This window comes from Gobio gobio, assembly GCF_949357685.1.
Source record: "Gobio gobio genome assembly, chromosome: 4".
In the NCBI taxonomy this organism is placed as follows: Eukaryota; Metazoa; Chordata; class Actinopteri; order Cypriniformes; family Gobionidae; genus Gobio; species Gobio gobio.
Window position 1 is genome coordinate 51,196,466 of NC_137100.1, and position 20,279 is coordinate 51,216,744.

At 39.3% G+C, this 20,279-nt stretch overlaps 2 protein-coding genes across 3 annotated transcripts in view; one reads left to right on the forward strand and one right to left on the reverse strand.

The window, feature by feature from the left end:
• Nucleotides 1-495: 495 nt before the first annotated feature.
• Nucleotides 496-8,995, forward strand: pik3ip1 (phosphoinositide-3-kinase interacting protein 1). 2 transcript variants are annotated; one of them, XM_079814879.1, is made up of 6 exons: nucleotides 496-773; nucleotides 1,055-1,168; nucleotides 1,540-1,659; nucleotides 4,036-4,230; nucleotides 4,323-4,401; nucleotides 7,472-8,995. In XM_079814879.1, exons 1-6 carry the CDS (start codon nucleotides 704-706, stop codon nucleotides 7,686-7,688), a joined length of 795 nt encoding a protein of 264 aa, XP_079671005.1. In that variant the 5' UTR covers nucleotides 496-703; the 3' UTR covers nucleotides 7,689-8,995. The 2 variants fall into 2 exon arrangements, with proteins under 2 accessions (XP_079671005.1, XP_079671006.1); XM_079814880.1 differs by having other exon boundaries at nucleotides 499-773; nucleotides 1,543-1,659; nucleotides 7,472-8,901.
• A 4,380-nt stretch (nucleotides 8,996-13,375) lies between these two features.
• limk2 (LIM domain kinase 2) overlaps nucleotides 13,376-20,279 on the reverse strand; it is a 30,513-nt gene continuing 23,609 nt past the window's right edge. The window contains exons 11-16 of the mRNA XM_079813985.1: nucleotides 19,795-19,851; nucleotides 17,117-17,182; nucleotides 16,385-16,562; nucleotides 16,121-16,176; nucleotides 14,506-14,663; nucleotides 13,376-13,617 (exon numbers count right to left, since the gene is read on the reverse strand). Of these exons, the coding sequence (XP_079670111.1) occupies nucleotides 13,455-13,617; nucleotides 14,506-14,663; nucleotides 16,121-16,176; nucleotides 16,385-16,562; nucleotides 17,117-17,182; nucleotides 19,795-19,851 (678 nt within the window). The 3' untranslated portion in view covers nucleotides 13,376-13,454. The remainder of the gene's footprint in view (nucleotides 13,618-14,505; nucleotides 14,664-16,120; nucleotides 16,177-16,384; nucleotides 16,563-17,116; nucleotides 17,183-19,794; nucleotides 19,852-20,279) is intronic.

Here is a 20,279-nt window from a genome sequence, read left to right on the forward strand (position 1 = left end):
ATATATATATATATATATATATATGGTAACACTTTACAATAAGGTTCATTAGTTAACATTAGTTAACTACATTAGTTAACATGAACTAATAATGGACTGCACTTATAAAGCATTTATTTATCTTTGTTAATGTTAATTTCAACATTTACTAATGCATTATTAAAATCTTGTTAACATTAGTTAATGCACTGTGAACTAACATGAACAAACCATGAACAGCTGGATTTTTATTAACAAACGTTAACAAAGATTAACTAATGCTGAACAGAGGTGTTGTTCATGGTTAGTTCATGTTAACTAATACAACCTTATTGTAAAGTGTTACCATATATATATCAATTAATAATACTTTTATATTAAAATATTCAAACACAATCGATTGTCTGCTGGAACATTGTAGTCATTTCGTCCATGTATCATCATTCACGTGCCATGCATCATACTGATAATACTAATCAGGGAAGCTGCTTGTTTCTAGGACCCGGAGGACGCGGAGTCACTGCAAAGGGAGTTCCTGCGATCAGTCCATTCAGGCTGTTTACCAGCTCAGAGCCCAAAACAACAGCACGACTGCAGTGTGTTTGGAGAGCAGTGTGGATCGATTCATTCACCACAGGCTCTTCCATTAAAACTAAGCGGTTTTATGTCGAGTCGTCATGAACAATAATTGTTCTTCTTGTTAATAACATCGACGAATATAAAAATGTTTCGACCGCTTTACTTTGCGCTCCTGCTGAGCTCAGGTTTGGTAAGCAGCTCGTCTGTTGTTGAAGGTAAGATCCTATTTCAATTTGCTGCAATAGCTTTCAAAAAATAAAAAAAAATATTTTATTTTAAGTTTAAAAAAGGAAATCACCATTTTGTATTTTTACATCTATTTTTTTATCATTCCATATCTGTTCATAATGAATAGTTTTTATTAACTTATGGTTGTTTAGTATATGAATTTGTTGTTATTTAAACATAAAATAGTAACTAGGATACTTTATTCCAAATTAAACTGATTTGAAACCAATCTTCTAAATCACATGAAGTTCGTTTGTTTTTCACACAGAGTGTATAACATCTAATGGTGAGAACTACAGGGGAATGCAACAGAAGACATCCGCAGGGAACATTTGCCTCAACTGGAAGACTCTAAACCTGACATTTAAAGACTCACAGACGGGTAACTTCCTGATTTCTTTGTATAGTTTTACTGTATAACACCCCAAAACATTGTATTTGAGGAAATCAAGCTAAGATATGTACATTAATGCATATTTACAGATTGTATCCGTTAATTAGAGTGTGCAAAATGCAAACTGTCAATGTTGCTGATTATAGATTTAGTTAATTATGGTTATGTAAAGAGGGCATGCCGCCCAGATGATATTATGAGCCCTAACTCAAAAAGCTGAGCAATCACAATTCCCTAATCCAGACGAGGGCATGTCTGGGAGACACTCACTACAACTCAAAAACACAAACATAGAAATGTTGTGATAGAAAATATATAAGCGTATATAAGGGTTTAATTGTTTGTTTTCTTCTTGTCAGAAGATGTTGGGAATCACAATTTCTGTCGTAACCCAGATGGTTCAGAGAAGCCCTGGTGCTACGTCTCTGGGTCCAGTGGAGAAACCAGAAAAGAAGCATGTGATATTAAGATATGCCAAGGTAGCCATCTTCTCCCTCAAAAATCATCTCTCTCATCATCTCTCTTTAAATCACAGCAGCTTTTATAGATCCATATAAATCTTCACATAAATGTATTCTAAATTATTGACATTAAATTAAATGTTTTTTGTAATGAAATTAAGCATCAAGCACTTGGGGTTTTGGTTGGTGGGTGGGGGTTAAACACTCTGGCACAAAATGTAATTATGATTTATGAAAGTGATTTATTTAACTTGTGTCTTTCTCTGGCATTTCACAACTGGGTCTTACTAATGTGCTACTCGGTTTCCACATTCTCAAACTTTTAGTCTAAAAATATTTACATAATGCACAAAAGTGCAATCTTACTTTTTCTGGGAAAAAGAAAATGGCTTTAAGCAAGCATCCTCTGGGGAGTGAACAAGGTCTGCGCCAAATATTTTAATACATTCACTTTCCCCTGAGCTTACTCTAAACAAACTACAGCTGAATTAAACATTATCTTTTTTTGATAAGCCAGGCCAAACTGTATTTTATTTGGTTCATTAACAACAACAACAAAAAACAGTATGGCAGTGTGTTGTTTCCTCCTTTGAAGAAAAACTGTTATTGAGGACTCTAGGCCATTTGGTCAATTTTACTCCACACTGATGCGATTACCTTAGAATTATCTTTTGACTCAACATGCTGCAAGGACCGATAAACAGTTAAAAAAGTTAACATAAAAAGTTAAACAATAACACAAGTCTAGACTCCTCATCGGCCTTGAGGCTTCTTCAGTTGGGACAGACAAAGGAACAAACAAGAAAACTTGTTCGGCAGCTGAAGGCCAAGGCCTCGCCCTCTGTGATTCCGATTGGCTGTGAGGAACATGCACACCATGGCGACAGCTACTGATTGGCTAGCTGAGCTGTGACCTCATGTTCTTTATTTCTGCTGGAGTGTGTAAACAACTTTTTTAGAGTAGAGGGTGGTGGAAAAAATCCAGAGGGCTGGGACAGCAACTTAGGCACATGTTAATGTTCTCAACTGTGAATTCTTCCTACGGGACCTCTGAAACACATCCCATCCACCTGATGTCCTATTTAAATAAAAATAGCCAAACTGTATCTCATTACACTTGCTTCAAAAAGAAAAGAAAAAAACAAATTGTCCTAGTATTTGCCTGGTGTGTCTAGTAAAGACTAAAGCTTTGTTTGAAATAGCATTCCACCGCACTATTATATCAGTTCTGCGAATTGCATTCGGACTCATTTCAGAACATAATGAGCAATTATAATGAGTGTTTGTGTTCACATACTTGTGTGGAGCATGTTTTTGGGGCGGCAGTGGCTCAGTGGTTCATGTAGGTCAGGGGTCTCCAAACTCGGTCCTGGAGGGCCGCTGTCCTGCAGAGTTTAGCTCCAACCCCGATTAAACACACATGAAACAGCTAATCAATGTCTTACAAGGGCTTTGTGAGTGTTTTTTGTGTTTATTTGGGGTTGGACCTAAACTCTGCAGGACAGCGGCCCTCCAGGACCGAGTTTGGAGACCCCTGATGTTGGTTGTCTACTAACCGGAAGGTTGGTGTTTCTATCCCCGGTTCCACCTGACCAAGTGTCGAGGTGTCCATGAGCAAGACCTCCCAACGAGCTGGATGGCGCCTTGCTGACAGTCGGTGTATGAATGGGTGAATGTGAGGCAATATGTAAAGCGCTTCGGATGGCCATGGGTCTGTTGAAAGCATTATATAAATGCAGTCCAGTTACCATTTATTTGGCCAAAATCTTTTTTGTTGTTGTTTTAAAGTTGACATGAAATTAAACTTTACCCTATTTTCTAAATCGATGTTATTGATCTTATTGTGAATGATTCATCCATCTGTATATTTTATTTTAAAAGGAAAATTTGATCTTCACTTTGGTGACATACTCCAGACTTCTCCAATCATTTAGTCCACTTACATCCTGGCCCTTTCTTACAATCGACTGCAAGCTCGCATTCAGATCTGCCTCCATCTAATCAACAACCCATGGATCAAACCAAGTTCCCATCCCAACATTTTTTTTTATCTTTATATAATCAATTTCACTCGTATGTATGTCACAATATGCAAAAAAAAAGGATCTGACACTGCATATGTTTCATTGTAACTTTTAAATGTGTTTTTTTTTATGACAAAAACAACAACAACAACAACAACAACTTAAACATTGTAAAAAGACATGGCTAGTAGAGGACAAAATTGTCAGTTTAGAGCACTCACTCCCAGACCACAGTAAAACTGTTTAGTACAATGCTGTGATGCCAATGGACTTGTTAATTGATGGGAGTGCAGAGCTGACTTACATTAGCACTGCAGATCGAGAAAAAGCAGAAAAACGCTCATATCCTGTTCATTCTGTCACCCCACAGACCAAAACTCCACAGAAGCTACGGCTCCAGAAGTGACTGTCCCCACTCAGGGACTCACCCCAAGGATGGTGGAGACCTTTGAACCCGCAAACTCCTTCCCCTCGCAGGTGGAGGGCGCAGCGGTGCAGCCCGTGAAGGGAGTGCGCCAGCAGGCCAGGATTGGACCTAAGAAGAAGAAAGACCTTGGGACTCTTGGTAGGTCTTGGGATGAGATGATTAAAACCTCAAACTAAATCTGAAAACCAAGATGTTCCTGCTTATATTGGTTATCCTCCCTGCCTTGGCAGGTTATGTTCTCGCCGTCTTCATGATGGCCATTATCATCCTACTTGGAGGTGGCATCACGATGGGATACTTCTACAAACGGTCAGTATTACCTGAAACGTAATGTCCCATCACAGTGTGCATTGAGAACAGAGAATAGACAACATATATGATCAATAGGGAAGGTCAACAGACAAAAAGCACTTCTGGAGACTCAGGAGATGTTTGGCCCTTAATATACACTGCCCTGCCAAATAAAGTCGCGGTTTGGAATTAAATTAAGAGTCCATGATTGGATCATTATTGCAGGGATTGTTTCTATATTTTTGGTAACAGTTCTTCTAACCTCCATTTGTGGAGTGGGTAGCTTTTACACACTCCACAGCCAGTGATTCTAGTTTATAAAGTTAGAATTATGGATATTTTTCTTACAAAAACGCATCGCTTCGCTTCAGAAGGCCTTTATTAACCCCATGGAGCTGTATGGATTACTTTTATGATGGATGGATGCGCTTTTTGGGTTTCAAAATCTCAGTTACTATTCACTCCCATTGTAAAGGTTGGAAGAGCCAGGATATTTCTTTATATAACTATGTTTGGCTGAAAGAAAAAAGTCATAAACGCATAGGATGGCTTGAGGGTGAGTAAATGATGGGATAATTTTTAGGCGAACTAACAACCATGTAGGAAGACACATCGTGGCCATATTCCAGGATGACAAAGTCAAGATTCATCAGGCTCAAATTGTGAAAGATTGGTGTGGGCAGGGAGCATGAAGAATCATTTTCACATATGAATTGGCACCTCTGAGTCCAGACCTCCAATTCTTTGAAAGTCTTTGGGATGTGCTGGAGGAGACTTTACAGAGTGCTGGACTCTTGCATTGTCAATACAAGACCTTGACCAAAAATGAATGCACCTCTTGATGGAAATAACATGACAACATTTATTTCCATCAAGAGGTGCATCAATTTCTGGTGCTAGAATAATGTCATAAGTCATAAGCGACTTTTTTGGCTGGGTATTGTACTTAATGTACAATTTACAATAATATTAGTTTCTCTTTGTTGAGGAGCAGTTGTTTGGGATAGTGTTTGAACTTTTTGAGATGTTTGTTGGTTTTGATCTTGCTCAGAGGCGCTGTCTGTAGAACAGAGATAGAGGATGTCATTGAGTTTGCTACATGCTTTCAATGGAATAAAATGTCGGATCACAAGGCAGGGCTTTAGCTGGAAACGCATACCATGTTTGTCAGTGTCGGTGTCACTTTAATGCCATTAGACACATGAGAGAGAGATGGTGAGTGTGTGTAGATATTGGAGGCATCTTGACTGTCTATATTTAGGGCGTTGTTCTGATGTTTAGAAGTGGGTGTTCAGTTTGGGGAGGAACAGAATGACTGTTATTCAGAGATATTCAGAGATATCAATTGTTTTACACATTCCTAATCAAAATGTACCAGAACTTGTCATGAACCAAATGTGATGCAAATGCAGGTGTATCAAGCCACATCAGCAAGACACACATTTCACACACATCATCATGAAGTGTGTGAAATGTGTGTCTTGATTACATTTCAGCCTAAAGTCAAAGACGTGTATATATATATATTTTAGTATAAAAAACAATGAATCTTATTTTTGGACCATTTGATATTTGCCTTATTTTAATGACAATTAAGCAAGTCAATGTTTTATTCACATTATTCTATATCATTATTTATCAGATTAAATAATGTTACAAGTTTTTTTTTTATTGAAATCGTCATAAAGGCACTATAACAAACTAAAAGCTGTGCTTAATATTCATAAAAATGCTCTAGCTTTTTCTTATTTTGTGGTGATATATGACATGTCCTTCAAGGTGTCATGTGACTCACCCTCTCAGCGTCTTAGAATAAATGACAGTAAACATCTGAATTTAGGTCTAAAACTCGTCTCTATCTCTACTCATCTCTACTCGTTTGGATTACCCAATAGCTTTAGGCAACGTGGTCGTGCGTCAGCTGATTATGTGCGCATGTCATCATATTTCTAGCGATTAATTGGCTGAGTATTAATAAGCAGAGGCAGGCTGTTGAGCTGAGAGGTGGGATTAGGGACAATGTCACCCACATGAAACATGGTATGATGTAATCGCACATGGATCTCATATATTCAAAATGTTCATACCTCCTCAACCAAATGCTTTACTTCTTGCCAGAAAGCTTGTGAATTTAAAGAAGAGAAATTAAGATGGTACGGCTCAGTTCAGTTGTGATAAAGCAGAGCTCACAGCAGACACAGTGATGGGGAAGTGTAGGAGGGTTGCATAACATGTCGCAGGTCTGCTGTGCACAGCCTGAAGGGGCAAGACAGAGAGAGATAGAGTGAAAGGAAGGATAGACAGGGGTGTGTCCAGCGATGTGACATTTCTCCAGCATTCAGCTCCCATGGTCTCTCACGACCACTTCTAGGAACCGGAGTGCGTTCATTGGCATCCGTCTCTTGCTTGGCAGCGAATGAGGAATTAGACCTGGTCTCCTCTCTCTCTCTCTCTCTCTCTCTCTCTCTCTCTCTCTCTCTCTCTCTCTCTCTCTCTCTCTCTCTCTACAGTTGCACATTTATATCTTGACGCCAAAAATAGGTGATACTTGAGACAAATCGCTCCTGTCTATAGTGCGTCACTGTGAAATATTACTGAAATGGATAATATTACACATGGAAATAATCTTCAAAATATTCAGAGAAAATGAAGTGGAACCACTGCAGAATAAGTCATTCATTTTGATTATGTAATTCAGAATGGTTGTGCTGCCGAGACAGAAGCTTCAATATTCTTTTGAATATCCAGAGGTTCATTTTATGTACAGTGAAAATCATTGAAACATTACAAATCTGGGATGTTTTTCCCTAAGAAAAACAGGCTCTTAATGATTGAAGTAGTCATATTTGAATCAAAGTTCATTCGAACTGAATATTTTACACAGGAGGAACATTTGAGCAGCACTGCACAACACATTTAAATTAAATGCCAAAATTAAAAAAAAAAAAATTATATTTCACTGGTGGTCTCTGACCCCATTCTATTATTTGATCAGTTGACAAGTGACATAAAACATGACTAAAGTTTAGATTACATATAAATTTGTGTGTGGCAATGAAGTAAAATGCTTATGTTTTTCATCCCGTAGGGGTCGTGACCTCAAGAAACAGCACGAGCAACGCGTTTATGAGCGCGAAATGCATCGCATCACTCTTCCTCTCTCTGCCTTCGCCAATCCCACCTGCGAGCTGGTGGACGAGAACACCATCGTCATCATGGCTGAACCGAACAACCAGACCCCCACTCAGGAGCCCGTAGAGGGGGCCGATCCTCTTATGGGGACAGCGGGGACCCCCGGAGCCTGATGGGGGAACAGGATGAGCGCCTCGACAGGCGTCTTGTTAAGATGTATATGCAGCACTGCAGAATCTCAAAGGACCAAATTCCACGTCCACCTCCCTCTGCCTGTCGTCTCTTTTCTCTTTACCTTGCCTTTACAGCACGGTTTCACGGTAAAGGTAGGGCATGTGCCCTGAGAGAGCGGTGGAAAGATTTTTTTGGAACCCAGACTGTGTCCTTATTTCCTCAACGAAGCTGTTGGGGAAAGTAGGACATATGGGGATACACTGGAAAGGGTGAAATGGTGGTTGTGTATAAATATGCATGTCAAGGATTCTTGCGAGTACATTTCGTGCAGATCATCACAGGGCATGAATACTCCCTGCTTGTTAAACTCCAATGAGAGGGCGACAGTCCCGTTAACTGCTCCGTGTCTTCTTAAGAAGTGTCGATGGATCAGATGATCAGGTGTTTTGAAAGAGAAGACAATCCATTCTTATCTTCGTTCCTGCCTTTTTCTTTGTTTCTGTTCCTAATGCGGTTGAGTTGAAACGGAAATTGTAAATGTGTTACAATCTGCTGCTCTACAGCTGGGCTGTTCTATAGGGAACTTTGGTTTGCAGCTAGGGCTAATTGAGTCTTTCCCAGAAATCCATATTCATTAGGCAGATCATGTGGCCTGGGACGCTAGAGCCAAGCCAGGTGAAGGCTTTGACTAAATGAAGAGGAAAGCTTTCCAGAGATCTTGCCTTAGTAAATTACATTTGAATGTATTATTGCTTCTGTGGCTACAATCTGATAGAGAGCAAGTGAGCGCTGTCATGACTTCAGCAAACCAATCAGAATGGGTCTGATTCGTGGTCTCTGGTTACATTTTTTTTTGTATCAATGTTCATTTGTTCCTGACCATACAGATGGGCTGAAGTAAAACGGTGGACTTGATGAAGCATGAACTGCTGAGAAATAGGTTGTGTAAGAGTTGGATGTTATTCCATTAAGGCACTAGATTTCAGAGACCGAAAGAGAGTGCAAGATGATGTATTAAAATAATATACTACGGTTTCATTTTGCAGAGATTTGAGTGTATGAAATGTTTATTTTTATTTTTATGTATGCATTTGTTTTTCCATGGTTTATTGGACTGTAAAACTGTTTAAGGTTCCAGAAAACATTGTATGTTTATTTTTTGGCAGGTTTTTGTACTGCTGTGAAATAAATTCAGTTTGAAATTGTATTGTCATACTTTTTTTTTTTTTTTTTTTACATTATCTTGCCATATTTTACACTACAAATTCATGTCTTATTAGCCTATCACTTATAGGAGTAAATGAGCAATAACAAAAAAAGGTTCTGAGTGGATTACTTGTACTGTGCAGTATACTTTGAGAATATTATCGGCTCATTATTATTTTTATTTATTTTTATTTTTACAAATAGTAGCTATTTGAAAGTACATAATACTCTGCTGATCAGAAGCTTGGGGGTCACAAGCATTTATTTAATCAAAAACAGTCTAAAACAGTAAACTGCCTTTTTTGACGATTCTACAAAGCACTTGCTGAACAATTTTAATTATTTAATTTTAAATAAATGAATTTTCTCTTGTTTAATATTCAGTTAATGTAATTTATATAAGATATTTTGTATTTACATTGGGTTTAAATCATAGACCGTAAAAAAAAATTGGTTTAAATGGACGCGCGCCACTCAGGATCACGTTATCATATTACGCCAATTACGTCTTTTTGTGACCGCCGCGTGTATGCTAATAACGCGGCTTCGTTCGTTCGTTGAAGGCGAAGGACCAGAGGACCCCATGTACCACCACCAGACGACATCTCTATGCCCACTTGGGTTTAAAACGACCCTTTAAGGTGCGTCCCCATCTCGCAAAATAATATACATAAATAAAATGCCGTTTTGAATTCGACTTTGGAAGTTTGGAGTCTCTATTAAACTTGAAGGGGGGTGCTACAGGACCAGGTTTGCACTATAACTCATTATCCGTAGCCTACGTTTAGACCATAGAGTGGCATCTGTTATATTGAACTTTTCTATCCAATGAAATTACGGGTCAAGAAAAAGTCGCAATATGTCTAAATAGATATTGTCACGTCAAGCCCGCTGCATTGTGGGACACAGTTTTATCAAATTTGATCAAATCTAGAAGCTCATCAGCTGTTCACAGTATACGTTACATACTATACACCGTTCAGGCATACCATTATGACCACCTTCCTAATAATGTGTTGGTCCCCCTGACCCGTCAACCCATGGACTCCACTAGACCTCTGAAGGTGTGCTGTGGTATCTGACACCAAGATGTTAGCAGCAGATCCTTTAATTCCTGTAAGTTGCGAGCTGGGGCCTCCATGGATCGGACTTGTTTGTTCAGCACATCCCACAGATGCTCGACTGGATTGAGATCTGAGGAATTTGGAGGCCAAGTCAACAACTCAAACCCGTTGTTGTGCTTCTCAAACCATTCCGGAACCATTTTTGCTTTGTGGCAGAGCACATTATCCTGCTGAAAGAGGCCACAGGCACCAGGGAATACCGTTTCCATGAAAGGATGTACATGGTCTGCAGCAGTGCTTAGGTAGGTGGTACGTGTCAAAGTAACATCCGCAGGACCCATGATTTCTCAGCAGAACATTGCCCAAATCATCACACTGCCTCCGCCGGCTTGCCTTCTTCCCATAGTGCATCCTGGTGCCATGTGTTCCCCAGATAAGTGGCGCACACGCACCCGGCCATCCACGTGATGCAAAAGAAAACGTGATTCATCAGACCACTTTCTTCAATTGCTCTGTGGTCCAGTTCTGATGCTCATGTGCCCACTGTCTCCACTTCCGGAGGTGGACAGGGGTCAGCATGGGCACCCTGTCTGGTCTGCTGCTATGCAGCCCCTTGCGCAACAAAATGCAAAGCACTGTGTATTCTGACACCTTTCTATCAGAACGAGCATTAACTTCTTGAGCAATTTGAGCTACAGTAGCTCGTCTGGTTGATCGGACCACACAGGCCAGCCTTTGCTCCCCACGTGCATCAATGAGCCTTGGCCGCCATGACCCTGTCACCGGTTCGCCACTGTTCCTTCCCTGGACCACTTTTGATAGATACTGACCACTGCAGACCGGGAACACCCAACAAGATCTGCAGTTTTGGAGATGTGCTGACCCAGTCATCTAACCATTACAATTCGGCCCTTGTTAAACTCACTTTCCTTATGCTTGTCCATTTTTCTTGCTTCTAACATCAACTTTGAGGTCAACATGTTCTCTTGCTGCCCAATATATCCCACCCATTAACAGGTGTCTTGATGAAGAAATAATCAGTGTTATTCACTTCACCTGTCAGGGGTCATAATGTTATGCCTGATCGGTGTAGTAACAGTGGCATGCCGATCATAGTAACCACCGTGAGCACCATATACTTACACAACAGCGCCTCTCTGTGGCTGATTAAACACTTACAAAAAATATGAAATTGTTGAAAAAGAGAGCAAATGAATATAACCAACACTTTATTACATCTTTATTCATGAAACATTAGTGTAAGAAACCTGTGGCGTACAAGTAGTGGTTATAATTTTATACATGTCAGTACCATTGACAGATAAGACTAGAAAAAAAAATGCTCTTATACAGCTTTTCACATTCTACATATGCAAACTACAAATCCACATGATCCCAACACTACATCAAATCTATACAAAAGATGCAAAAATATATCCAGTTTTAATTTAAACAGTTGTGATCAAAGTGAGGATGACATTCATTTTCAAACATCCTCACAAATTTTGATTCCGGGCTGTTTCACAAGCTCAAAACTCTTAGAAACGGCCGGTCAAGATCCAGCATTACGATCTCACTTATCATTTCACTTGGAGAATACAACTCCAGAGCAGGTTTACATACAGAGAAAAAAAAAATCTTGCCCTGTCATGATATATTTACAAGGTGAGTCCACGACAGCGGAATAGACAACTCCAGTTTTCAAATAGCTGATGTACCAGGAATGAACTACGATATAAGAAGCATTTCCAAGAAACTACACATTGGAAACCATATCAGAACTCAGAAGCATGTTACTTACTTTTATAACAGTTTTATCACTCTGTCTTTGGGTTTTTGAGTTACAGAGGTCATGACATTAAGTGCTAGTGGTACAGAACCATTCAAGGGATTGCGTGTACATAAGCACAACTACCTGCAGGGGGCAGCGTGGTCCAACAATACTTGATTTATATACATTCCTAGAGTTCAGGTAGTTGCAATATTGTTTACAATTTAAAAGCAGGTCCAGGTCACATTTCACCCTAATTGTAACACTCTTACGGTGACATTTCCATGTCAATTAAGCACTTTTCTCCCACATTTCTTTATGTGCAACAATTTCATCTCAAAATATACTAAATTTGTTTTGTTTTTTAAACCCAGATAAATTCCTTATTTATTGTGGGGTGAATTATGACCCAGACATGTTCTTGACAGGTTTCATGAGATTCACACAACCACACTTTTTTAAATCACTGTGATCGACAAAAAAAAAAACCTTAACGATGAATGTAATGGATGCTACACTATAAATTTTCATTAGTCTGACATTTGCTGGAAACTTCATCAGGGAGATCTTCGATCACTTAACTAGTAGAAAGCTTAAAGGGACAGTTCAACCAAAAACGAAAATGTGATGTTTTTCTGCTTACCCCCAGGGCATCCAAGATGTAGGTGTCTTTGTTTCTTCAGTAGAACACAAATGAAGATTTTTAACTCCAACCGTTGCCGTCTGTCAGTCATATAATGCATGTGAATGGGGTCCAATTCTATTAGAGTAAAAAAAAAACATGCACAGACAACTTCAAATTAAACCCTGCGGCTCGTGGCGACACATTGATGTCTTCAGACACGAAACCAAACGGTATACATGCTATTATTTGACCTCATATCAGACGAATGTCATCAGCTCTCCAGACCGCCATAACTTCCTGTGAATAAGGTCAAAATACCGGCGTGATCATAGAAATATAAACGTAGATTCCTCATTCGACCGATCCGCGCAGGCACTAATGAGGCATCGATGTATATATCTATGGTATTGCGATATATGACATATGGTATGGCGCCGGTATTTTGACCTTATTCACAGGGAGTTATGGCGGTCTGGAGAGCTGATGACATTCGTCTGATATGAAGTGAAATAATAGCATAAATACCGTTTGGTTTCTCTCAGAAACCAATCGTTTCGTGTCTAAAGACATCAATGTGTCGCCACGAGCCGCAGGGTTTAATTTGAAGTTGTCTGTGCATGTTTTTTTTTTACTCTAATAGAATTGGACCCCATTCACATGCATTATATGACTGACAGACGGCAACGGTTGAGTTAAAAATCTTCATTTGTGTTCTACTGAAGAAACAAAGACACCTACATCTTGGATGCCTTGGGGGTAAAGCAGAAAAACATCAAATTTTCATTTTTGGGTGAACTATCTCTTTAAAAGGTTTGAGCTACATGGTTCTCTCACAACTAAACCATCCAAATCAGATAGAAGCAACAAGAAGCTCACGGTCACTGAAATGTCTCTGTTCCCTCAACAGATCTCTTGCCTAGAACCCTTTGCGGTCCTAGAATGCCCTCAAAGTTCTGCATCTCATGACAGATCCTCTCCAGAGAACACATGAGCATGTTCCCAGTATGCAAACCCAAGGTAAATCGTCTGATTCAGTTCTGTAAACTCATTAAAAAATAATAATAATCCAACCCATATCTCAGCATGTGCTGCCATTGGATTAGTTCCTGTTGTTTTCCTGGTCTTCAGAGGCAATTTCTCTGGGTCCATGAGTCCTTAAAAACTTCTGCTGAAGTTCATCCAGTTCAGCAGGCAGAGGGATATTCAACTCTTGATTCAGAGTTAATGCCTCAAAGCAGTCCTCCAGCTTCTGAAAAGCAGGCCTGAAGAAGACAGGAAAAGGAAAGAGGTAAGAACGGGAAGCCTTTCCATCCATTACAGGGTCATTTTAGTAACCATAATAGCTAGATACACTACTGTTCAAAAGTTTGGGGTTGGCAAGATTTAATGTTTTTGAAAAGAAGGGCCCTATCATACACCCTGCGCAATGCGGCGCCAGGCACAACGCAAGTGTTTTTTACTAGTTTCATCCAGATACAGTTGTCATTTTCACATCCTGCGGCACGTTGTTTAAATAGAAAATGCATTTTTGCCATTTTTTCGCCCATGGGCGTGCTCGTCTGAAAACGAGGTGTGTTCAGACGAGTTGCTATTTAGAGGCAACTGAAAACGACTGTGCCATTGACCAACTGAAACCTGGTCTTCAATAGCGCAGTGTTATTTAAAGGGCGTGTTAGTAATACACGCTTGTTACACACACAGGGACGCGCAGCAGCACACAAACATTTTTAAATATTACTAATAAAAGGATTACAATGTAAAGATTATTGTGTACATGAAGATAAAAATGCCTACATGTCACAATGGATAGTCATTGCATGTATCAGAATGACCTATTTGCAGTAATGATGAATGAAATTGGCTATTATTTACACCCATGTATTTAAACTGACTCATCAGGTTGAGGGTTTATATATTCCGCCATGTAAATAGCGAATCCGCCATGGTGCAAGCGCAACTGGATTTTAAAGGGAATGGGAGATGAGATGCCATGTTACGCCAAAAACACACCCATGATCTTTAAAATCACAACAAAACACCACCCCAGGGAAATGATCGTTTCACATCTGTCACACTGTGGTGAGGAAATTTCACTTTCAACATTAGTACTTAAAAAAGAAGGGCATTTGTGACAAAACAGTGGCACTTACCGGTTGTCAGGGGCGAGGTCACAACAACCCACAGCCAATGCAAAGAAAGCAGGAGGACAGTGCTCAGGAAGAAATTTCTCTATGAATTTTTGCACATTGAGCCCAAAATCCAGCGTTCTCGGAAGACACTCTGGATCTGCATAAACCTGGCCAATAATCTATTACCAAAATAAGCAAAAAAAGGATGAATGACAAATGAAAGAGAAATAAACATGATGAAACTTTCAAGCATCCTCTTACATAACCGAGAATGCAATGTAGCCGTTTTGACTCGAACCATTTGAGCGTAACGTTTGCTTTCGGCATTCCAACATTCATTTGCAAGTGCCTTACATATATGACAGTTCGTTCTAAGAGCACATGCTGTGCTCATAAAGTAGAGATGCTTCGATCAGCATTTTTGGGGCCGATCACCGATTACCAAGATCATGATCTGCCGATTGCCGATCACAGAATGGCAGGGGAATGGCAATCTTTTATCTATAATCTTGCAGAGTTTGCACCATTTGTAGAAATGAAACTAACTCTAAATTAACTGAGTCAAGATCTTGAAGAACCACCAAGTGTTTATTTTAGAAAATGAGATAACTTAAGGCTACTGTAGGCCATCTTTCCCAAATAAATGTATATAATAAATGTATATAATTATCTCACCTAAATATTTGATCATGCAGTGCATTTTTGTTTTTAAAAAACATTTTTCAGGTAGGTCTAACATTAGTATTGAGGTAAGAAATACTAAAGACATTTAATAAGAAATAAAATGTAAATTAATATTGGTCTTCCCTGAATAAATTAAATTAGATTAATCCTTACACTTAAGGTTGCAAAAGTTAGTCATTCAAGAGCAGTGAGTGTCATAAAGGTTCATCAAACAACACAAGACAAAGAGAAACTCAGAGACAGCTGCAGTTTATTCTACAGCTGTCACTTTAAGAGCGAACACGGATACGGTTACATGCAGTTGCACAAACGTTCACTCGCGACTCACGACGGGGTTTACGTGCATACTCATCAAGACGGTCATTTAGTACATACATTTGTGTGTATCTGACCATTTCAGCGCAATTTGTACTCGCAAGCTTTTTGTGAGATGGCCTGTGTTTGTGTGTGTGTGTGTGTGTGTGTGTCTCTCCAGACCGTGCGCGCCAGTGCTGCGGTTTGAACACTGGCAAGACTTAAAAATAAATGCAAATGATAAACATGCGATGCGCTGATGTGAAGCCATTTGAGCATTTTGAAAGGGAGAGAAAGGTTCACGCGCGCTGTTTGTGAACTTACGTCCCACAGAAAGTTTTCAAATGACTGCGTAAGTTATTTAATATAGAAATATGAATTGTACCACACCTTCAGCATTATAATTATTTTACCCGCGCTGGAAAGAGAATGAGACGGTGTCGCTGCATATCATGCCCTAGCTCTCACGGCAGGTGCGGGTTTTATGTGTCGTCAGCATGCGATCGGTTCATGAGATCGGCCTTTTTGGAGACCGCCGATCAATCATCCCAAAGCGATTATCGACCGATCGGTTGCCGATCAATCGGAGCACCCCGGCCCTATCATAAAGACATGCCATAAAATCTGTGAGATGTTTACCACTACAAAAGACTCTTACCTCGCAAAGCACAATGCCAAAGGAGAAAATATCCACCTTCTCATCATAGCGTTTACCTGGAGGAACAGAAAAAACATGAACACAAATATTCTCACAACAATTTACATGTTACATGTTGTCTCATTTACATTATGATGTCCATCTAGTAAGCAGTTTATAAAATGAAGTTTTTTTTATCTTTCAGGCGCAGCATGTGAAAGTATTTAGTTTATCTTTATTTGTTTTCTTGATTCAAAGATCCTAAGTGTAATTCTCTCTTCTCACCATTGAGCATTTCTGGGGCCATCCAGTACGGGTTCCCCACCACCGTATAGCGTTTCTTGCGGTCAATGCGTCTAAACAGCCTTTTCTTATTGGTTGGTTTGTCAGGGGGTGGTTGCTTGACCTTGTCCTCCATGATTAGACGAGACAGACCAAAATCTGCCACCACAACGGTGTTGTCCTGCAGGGGTCAGACAAGTAGAGCAAAGATGAACAGATTTATGCTAAATGTGCAAAAATGCTTATCATGACAGATAAATATGTCTGTGATAAAGTTTATGAGTACAACATAGTAAAAAAACAACAAATAATGTAAATTGTCAAAAATCTTGATAACACCAGGAGTCAGTCCTAGCTTTAAACTCTTTGTGCATGTCTAAATGTTTAAGTCCCAAAGGCATGCCATTTGTTCTTTAAATAGCTTTTCATGAATGATTCACTCAGGATATGTGAATGACAGCATTTCCTGTCTTATCTTCTACCACTAACTCAACAAGCCAGCAACCACTAAACTAAACAATCCTCAAGTGTGAACAGATCTTCACCCTTTACTGCATTTTCTCTCCCCTGCTCAAATGTTCTTACATAACTTGTTTCTGGTTGCTTGTCTACTTTAGCCTTTCTGTTTCTGCTAACAAGCCTGTCAGCTATTCTAGGACCAGGACTCCCAAGCAAGGCCTAATAAGTGTAGACTTTGATCTAAATTCAAGTGAAATGGGTGAAACTCCTCCGTACCAGTTTGACCAGGCAGTTGTGAGAGTTTAGATCTCGATGTATGATGCTCATTGAATGCAGATATGCCTGAAAGAATAAGAACAAAATCAATCAGAGAAGAAAGAAAAAGAGGTTGTGTCTGAGCAGAATGAGAAAAGTCAGAAGTGCATTAGACATCTACCACTTGATCATCACTACAACAAAAAATTTAAGTGGTGCATCACAGCAGCGCTAGGCAACAGGGCACAACAAAACAGGAAGTTGCTTCACTGTCTCCTCAACTACTCAGTGAAGTCTTATTTGAGATGCACATGCTCTTGGAGATGAGGGTAAAACGGTGTCCTAACCAGGTGTAATTTAAAGGGTAACTTCAGTGATTTAGCATTAGGCTTTGTATCAGTAGAAAATTCTAATTATGGTACTTTCCCCCCTAAATAAATTCCTGTGATAGTTAAGCTTCCATATGCGATCTGAAAACGTGCCAGACTGGCGCTTAACGTTACCTCAGCTCTGCTCTTCGTGAAATCTGACAGCTGCATCTGTGACGTGACTTTCGTTCGGCTCACTCACACTTTATTGAAAAAACACGTTCAGTTTTTAATTGTAGTGTTTATTCTCTAACTGAACGAAGTGATTGTATTACTATGAAGCTCAAAACGACGGTGTAGGGAGTGGCCTCGTAGGGCAGCGAAGCAAGTGCATTCTGGGAGTTGTTGTCTTTCATCCACAGGAGACAAAAATACATTTTTTTTGTCTTTTCTCAGTCTAGAAGGCACCAAATTCAAAAATAATTTCACATTTCTACTGCATAAATGACCCAGTTTAAATACGAAGCTTAATGCTAAATCACTGAAGTTACCCTTTAAGTTGTTAATTTGTGGCGGCAAGTAATGTGTGTGCACGATGGAAGTGAAAATATTGCATGGCCCGACACAATCGTGGCCAATCAGAATAGGCATGCAATTTCCAGACAATATTTTCTGTTAAAAATACACACCCACACATATTGGAAATTGTTCAGGAATTATTAGAAACCTCTTCAAGGTTTACATTTTTGCCATAATCTATGAGTATCCCTTAATTAGTGCTAGATGATGATCTAAATCTTAAAATAGCCATAAACTAGTATTAAATATCCAACATTGACAGACAGATAAATATCCAATAATGGCTGATGGCAATAAATATAAAAATAAACAATATGGCAGATATATTGTGCATCTCTAAATTAAAACACATTTAGTGAAAAGCCGTCTTGGACCATTTACTTTTTACAGTGGGCGGGGCTACCCAGTGTGATAACAGAAATAGAAATCAAATGTCCATCAAAATGTCCTGACGTGTCATTTCTGAGATGTCATGGAGATGTCACAGGTGCTTCTTTTAAAGGATTAGTTCACCTCAAAATGAAAATTTCCTGATAATTTACTCACCCCAATGCCATCCAAGATGTCCATGCCTTTTCTTTCTTCAGTGGAAAAGAAATTAAGTTAAGTTTTTTAAGGAAAACATTTCAGGATTTTTCTCCACACAATGGACTTCAATTGCAACCAAAATGTTGAATGTCCACATCAATGCAGTGTCAAAGGGCTTTGAAGTGCTTCAAATGGTACTGTGTGATCCCAGCTATAGAGTAATAGGGTCTTATCTAGTGAAACGATTGTCATTTTCTTAAAAAAATTCAAATGTATATACTTTTTAACCACAACTGATCGTCTTGTGCTGGTCTGCAACGAGCCAGGCATTACGTAATGTACGTTGAAAAGGTCACGGCGAACGTGGGCGGAAGTACCGCCCCGTTGTTCAAAAGTGTGGAAAAGGAGGATTGTTCAAATTTTATGTTGAATGACATTTATTATTTAATGTATCATTGTTTTACGGTTTTGTCAAAAAAGCGTTTTAGTCTTGGAACGTTCGCTTTTTAAACAATAGGGCGGTACTTCCGCCCACGTTCGGCGTGACCTGTTCAACGTACGTTACGTAATGCCTGGCTCGTTGCAGACCAGCACAAGACAATCAATTGTGGTTCAAAAGTATATACATTTGAATTTTTTTTAGAAAATGTTCGATAGTTTCGCTAGATAAGACCCTATTACTCAGTTGGGTTCGCGCAGTACAATTTGAAGCACTTCAAAGCCCTTTGAAACTGCATTGATGTGGACGTTCAACATTTTGGTTGCAATTGAACTCCATTGTGTGGAGAATTTCTTTTCCACTGAAGAAAGAAAGACATGGACCTTTTGGATGGCATTGGGGGGAGCAAATTATCAGGAAATGTTCATTTTGAGGTGAATTAATCCTTTAACAGGACTAATAAATTTAGGCATGTGTTGATACTAGTATTTTTGCTCCTCTAATGACACCAAACGTAATGCAAAATGATGACTGTTTCAAATAGCCATTGGTTGAGCCAAATGTTGCTGCATCACACTGGTTGGGATATTATAAAAATAACGTTTTGATGCACTTCAATCAACCAACGGAAGTCTTATAGTCTTTGCATACTAAGCGAAGTTGAAAAAAAAATGTTAAAATCCAAATAATTACTAAGAACATTTTTAACGGGTTTTGTGGTCTGTTTTCTCACCATTTCTTTCAAAATATGTCAGCTATGATCCAAAAGTGCCTCAAATATTGTAGAACAATAGCTTATATTGTTTTGCAATGCTATATATGTGCAGACCCAGAAGCCCACTCACCATTCCAGATGCAATGCTCTTTGCAAAACTAACTCTCTGTTCCCATGGGAATGAGTCCTGTAGGGATAGAAAGAGAGAAAGAGAGAGAGAGAGAGAGATGAATTGCTGGCCTAGTTTATAACCACACTATTATACAGCCCAGTGTGACAGCACGCTATGCTGTCCGTTAAATAGAGAGGAAATCGTTACATAACGGCAGCCGCTTATTACAGACACAAATTACTCAAACACGGACACACTTTTATTGAAAACATTATAGTGCATTTGAGAGAAACAATCAAAGACTAAAGGAGAGAGGTATATCATCTGTTAACCTTATGTTTGGTGTTGAAACCCATATTTGAAGCAAACCCAGTGGGTGATCTGGAAAAGATTCCCACTAGAATCCCTCACCTGGAAACACTTCATACCTCCTATATCACTCATCTAATGCAACCACAAAACAAAATTTTCTCCCTTTCATTTCACAGAAATGTTTGTTTTCC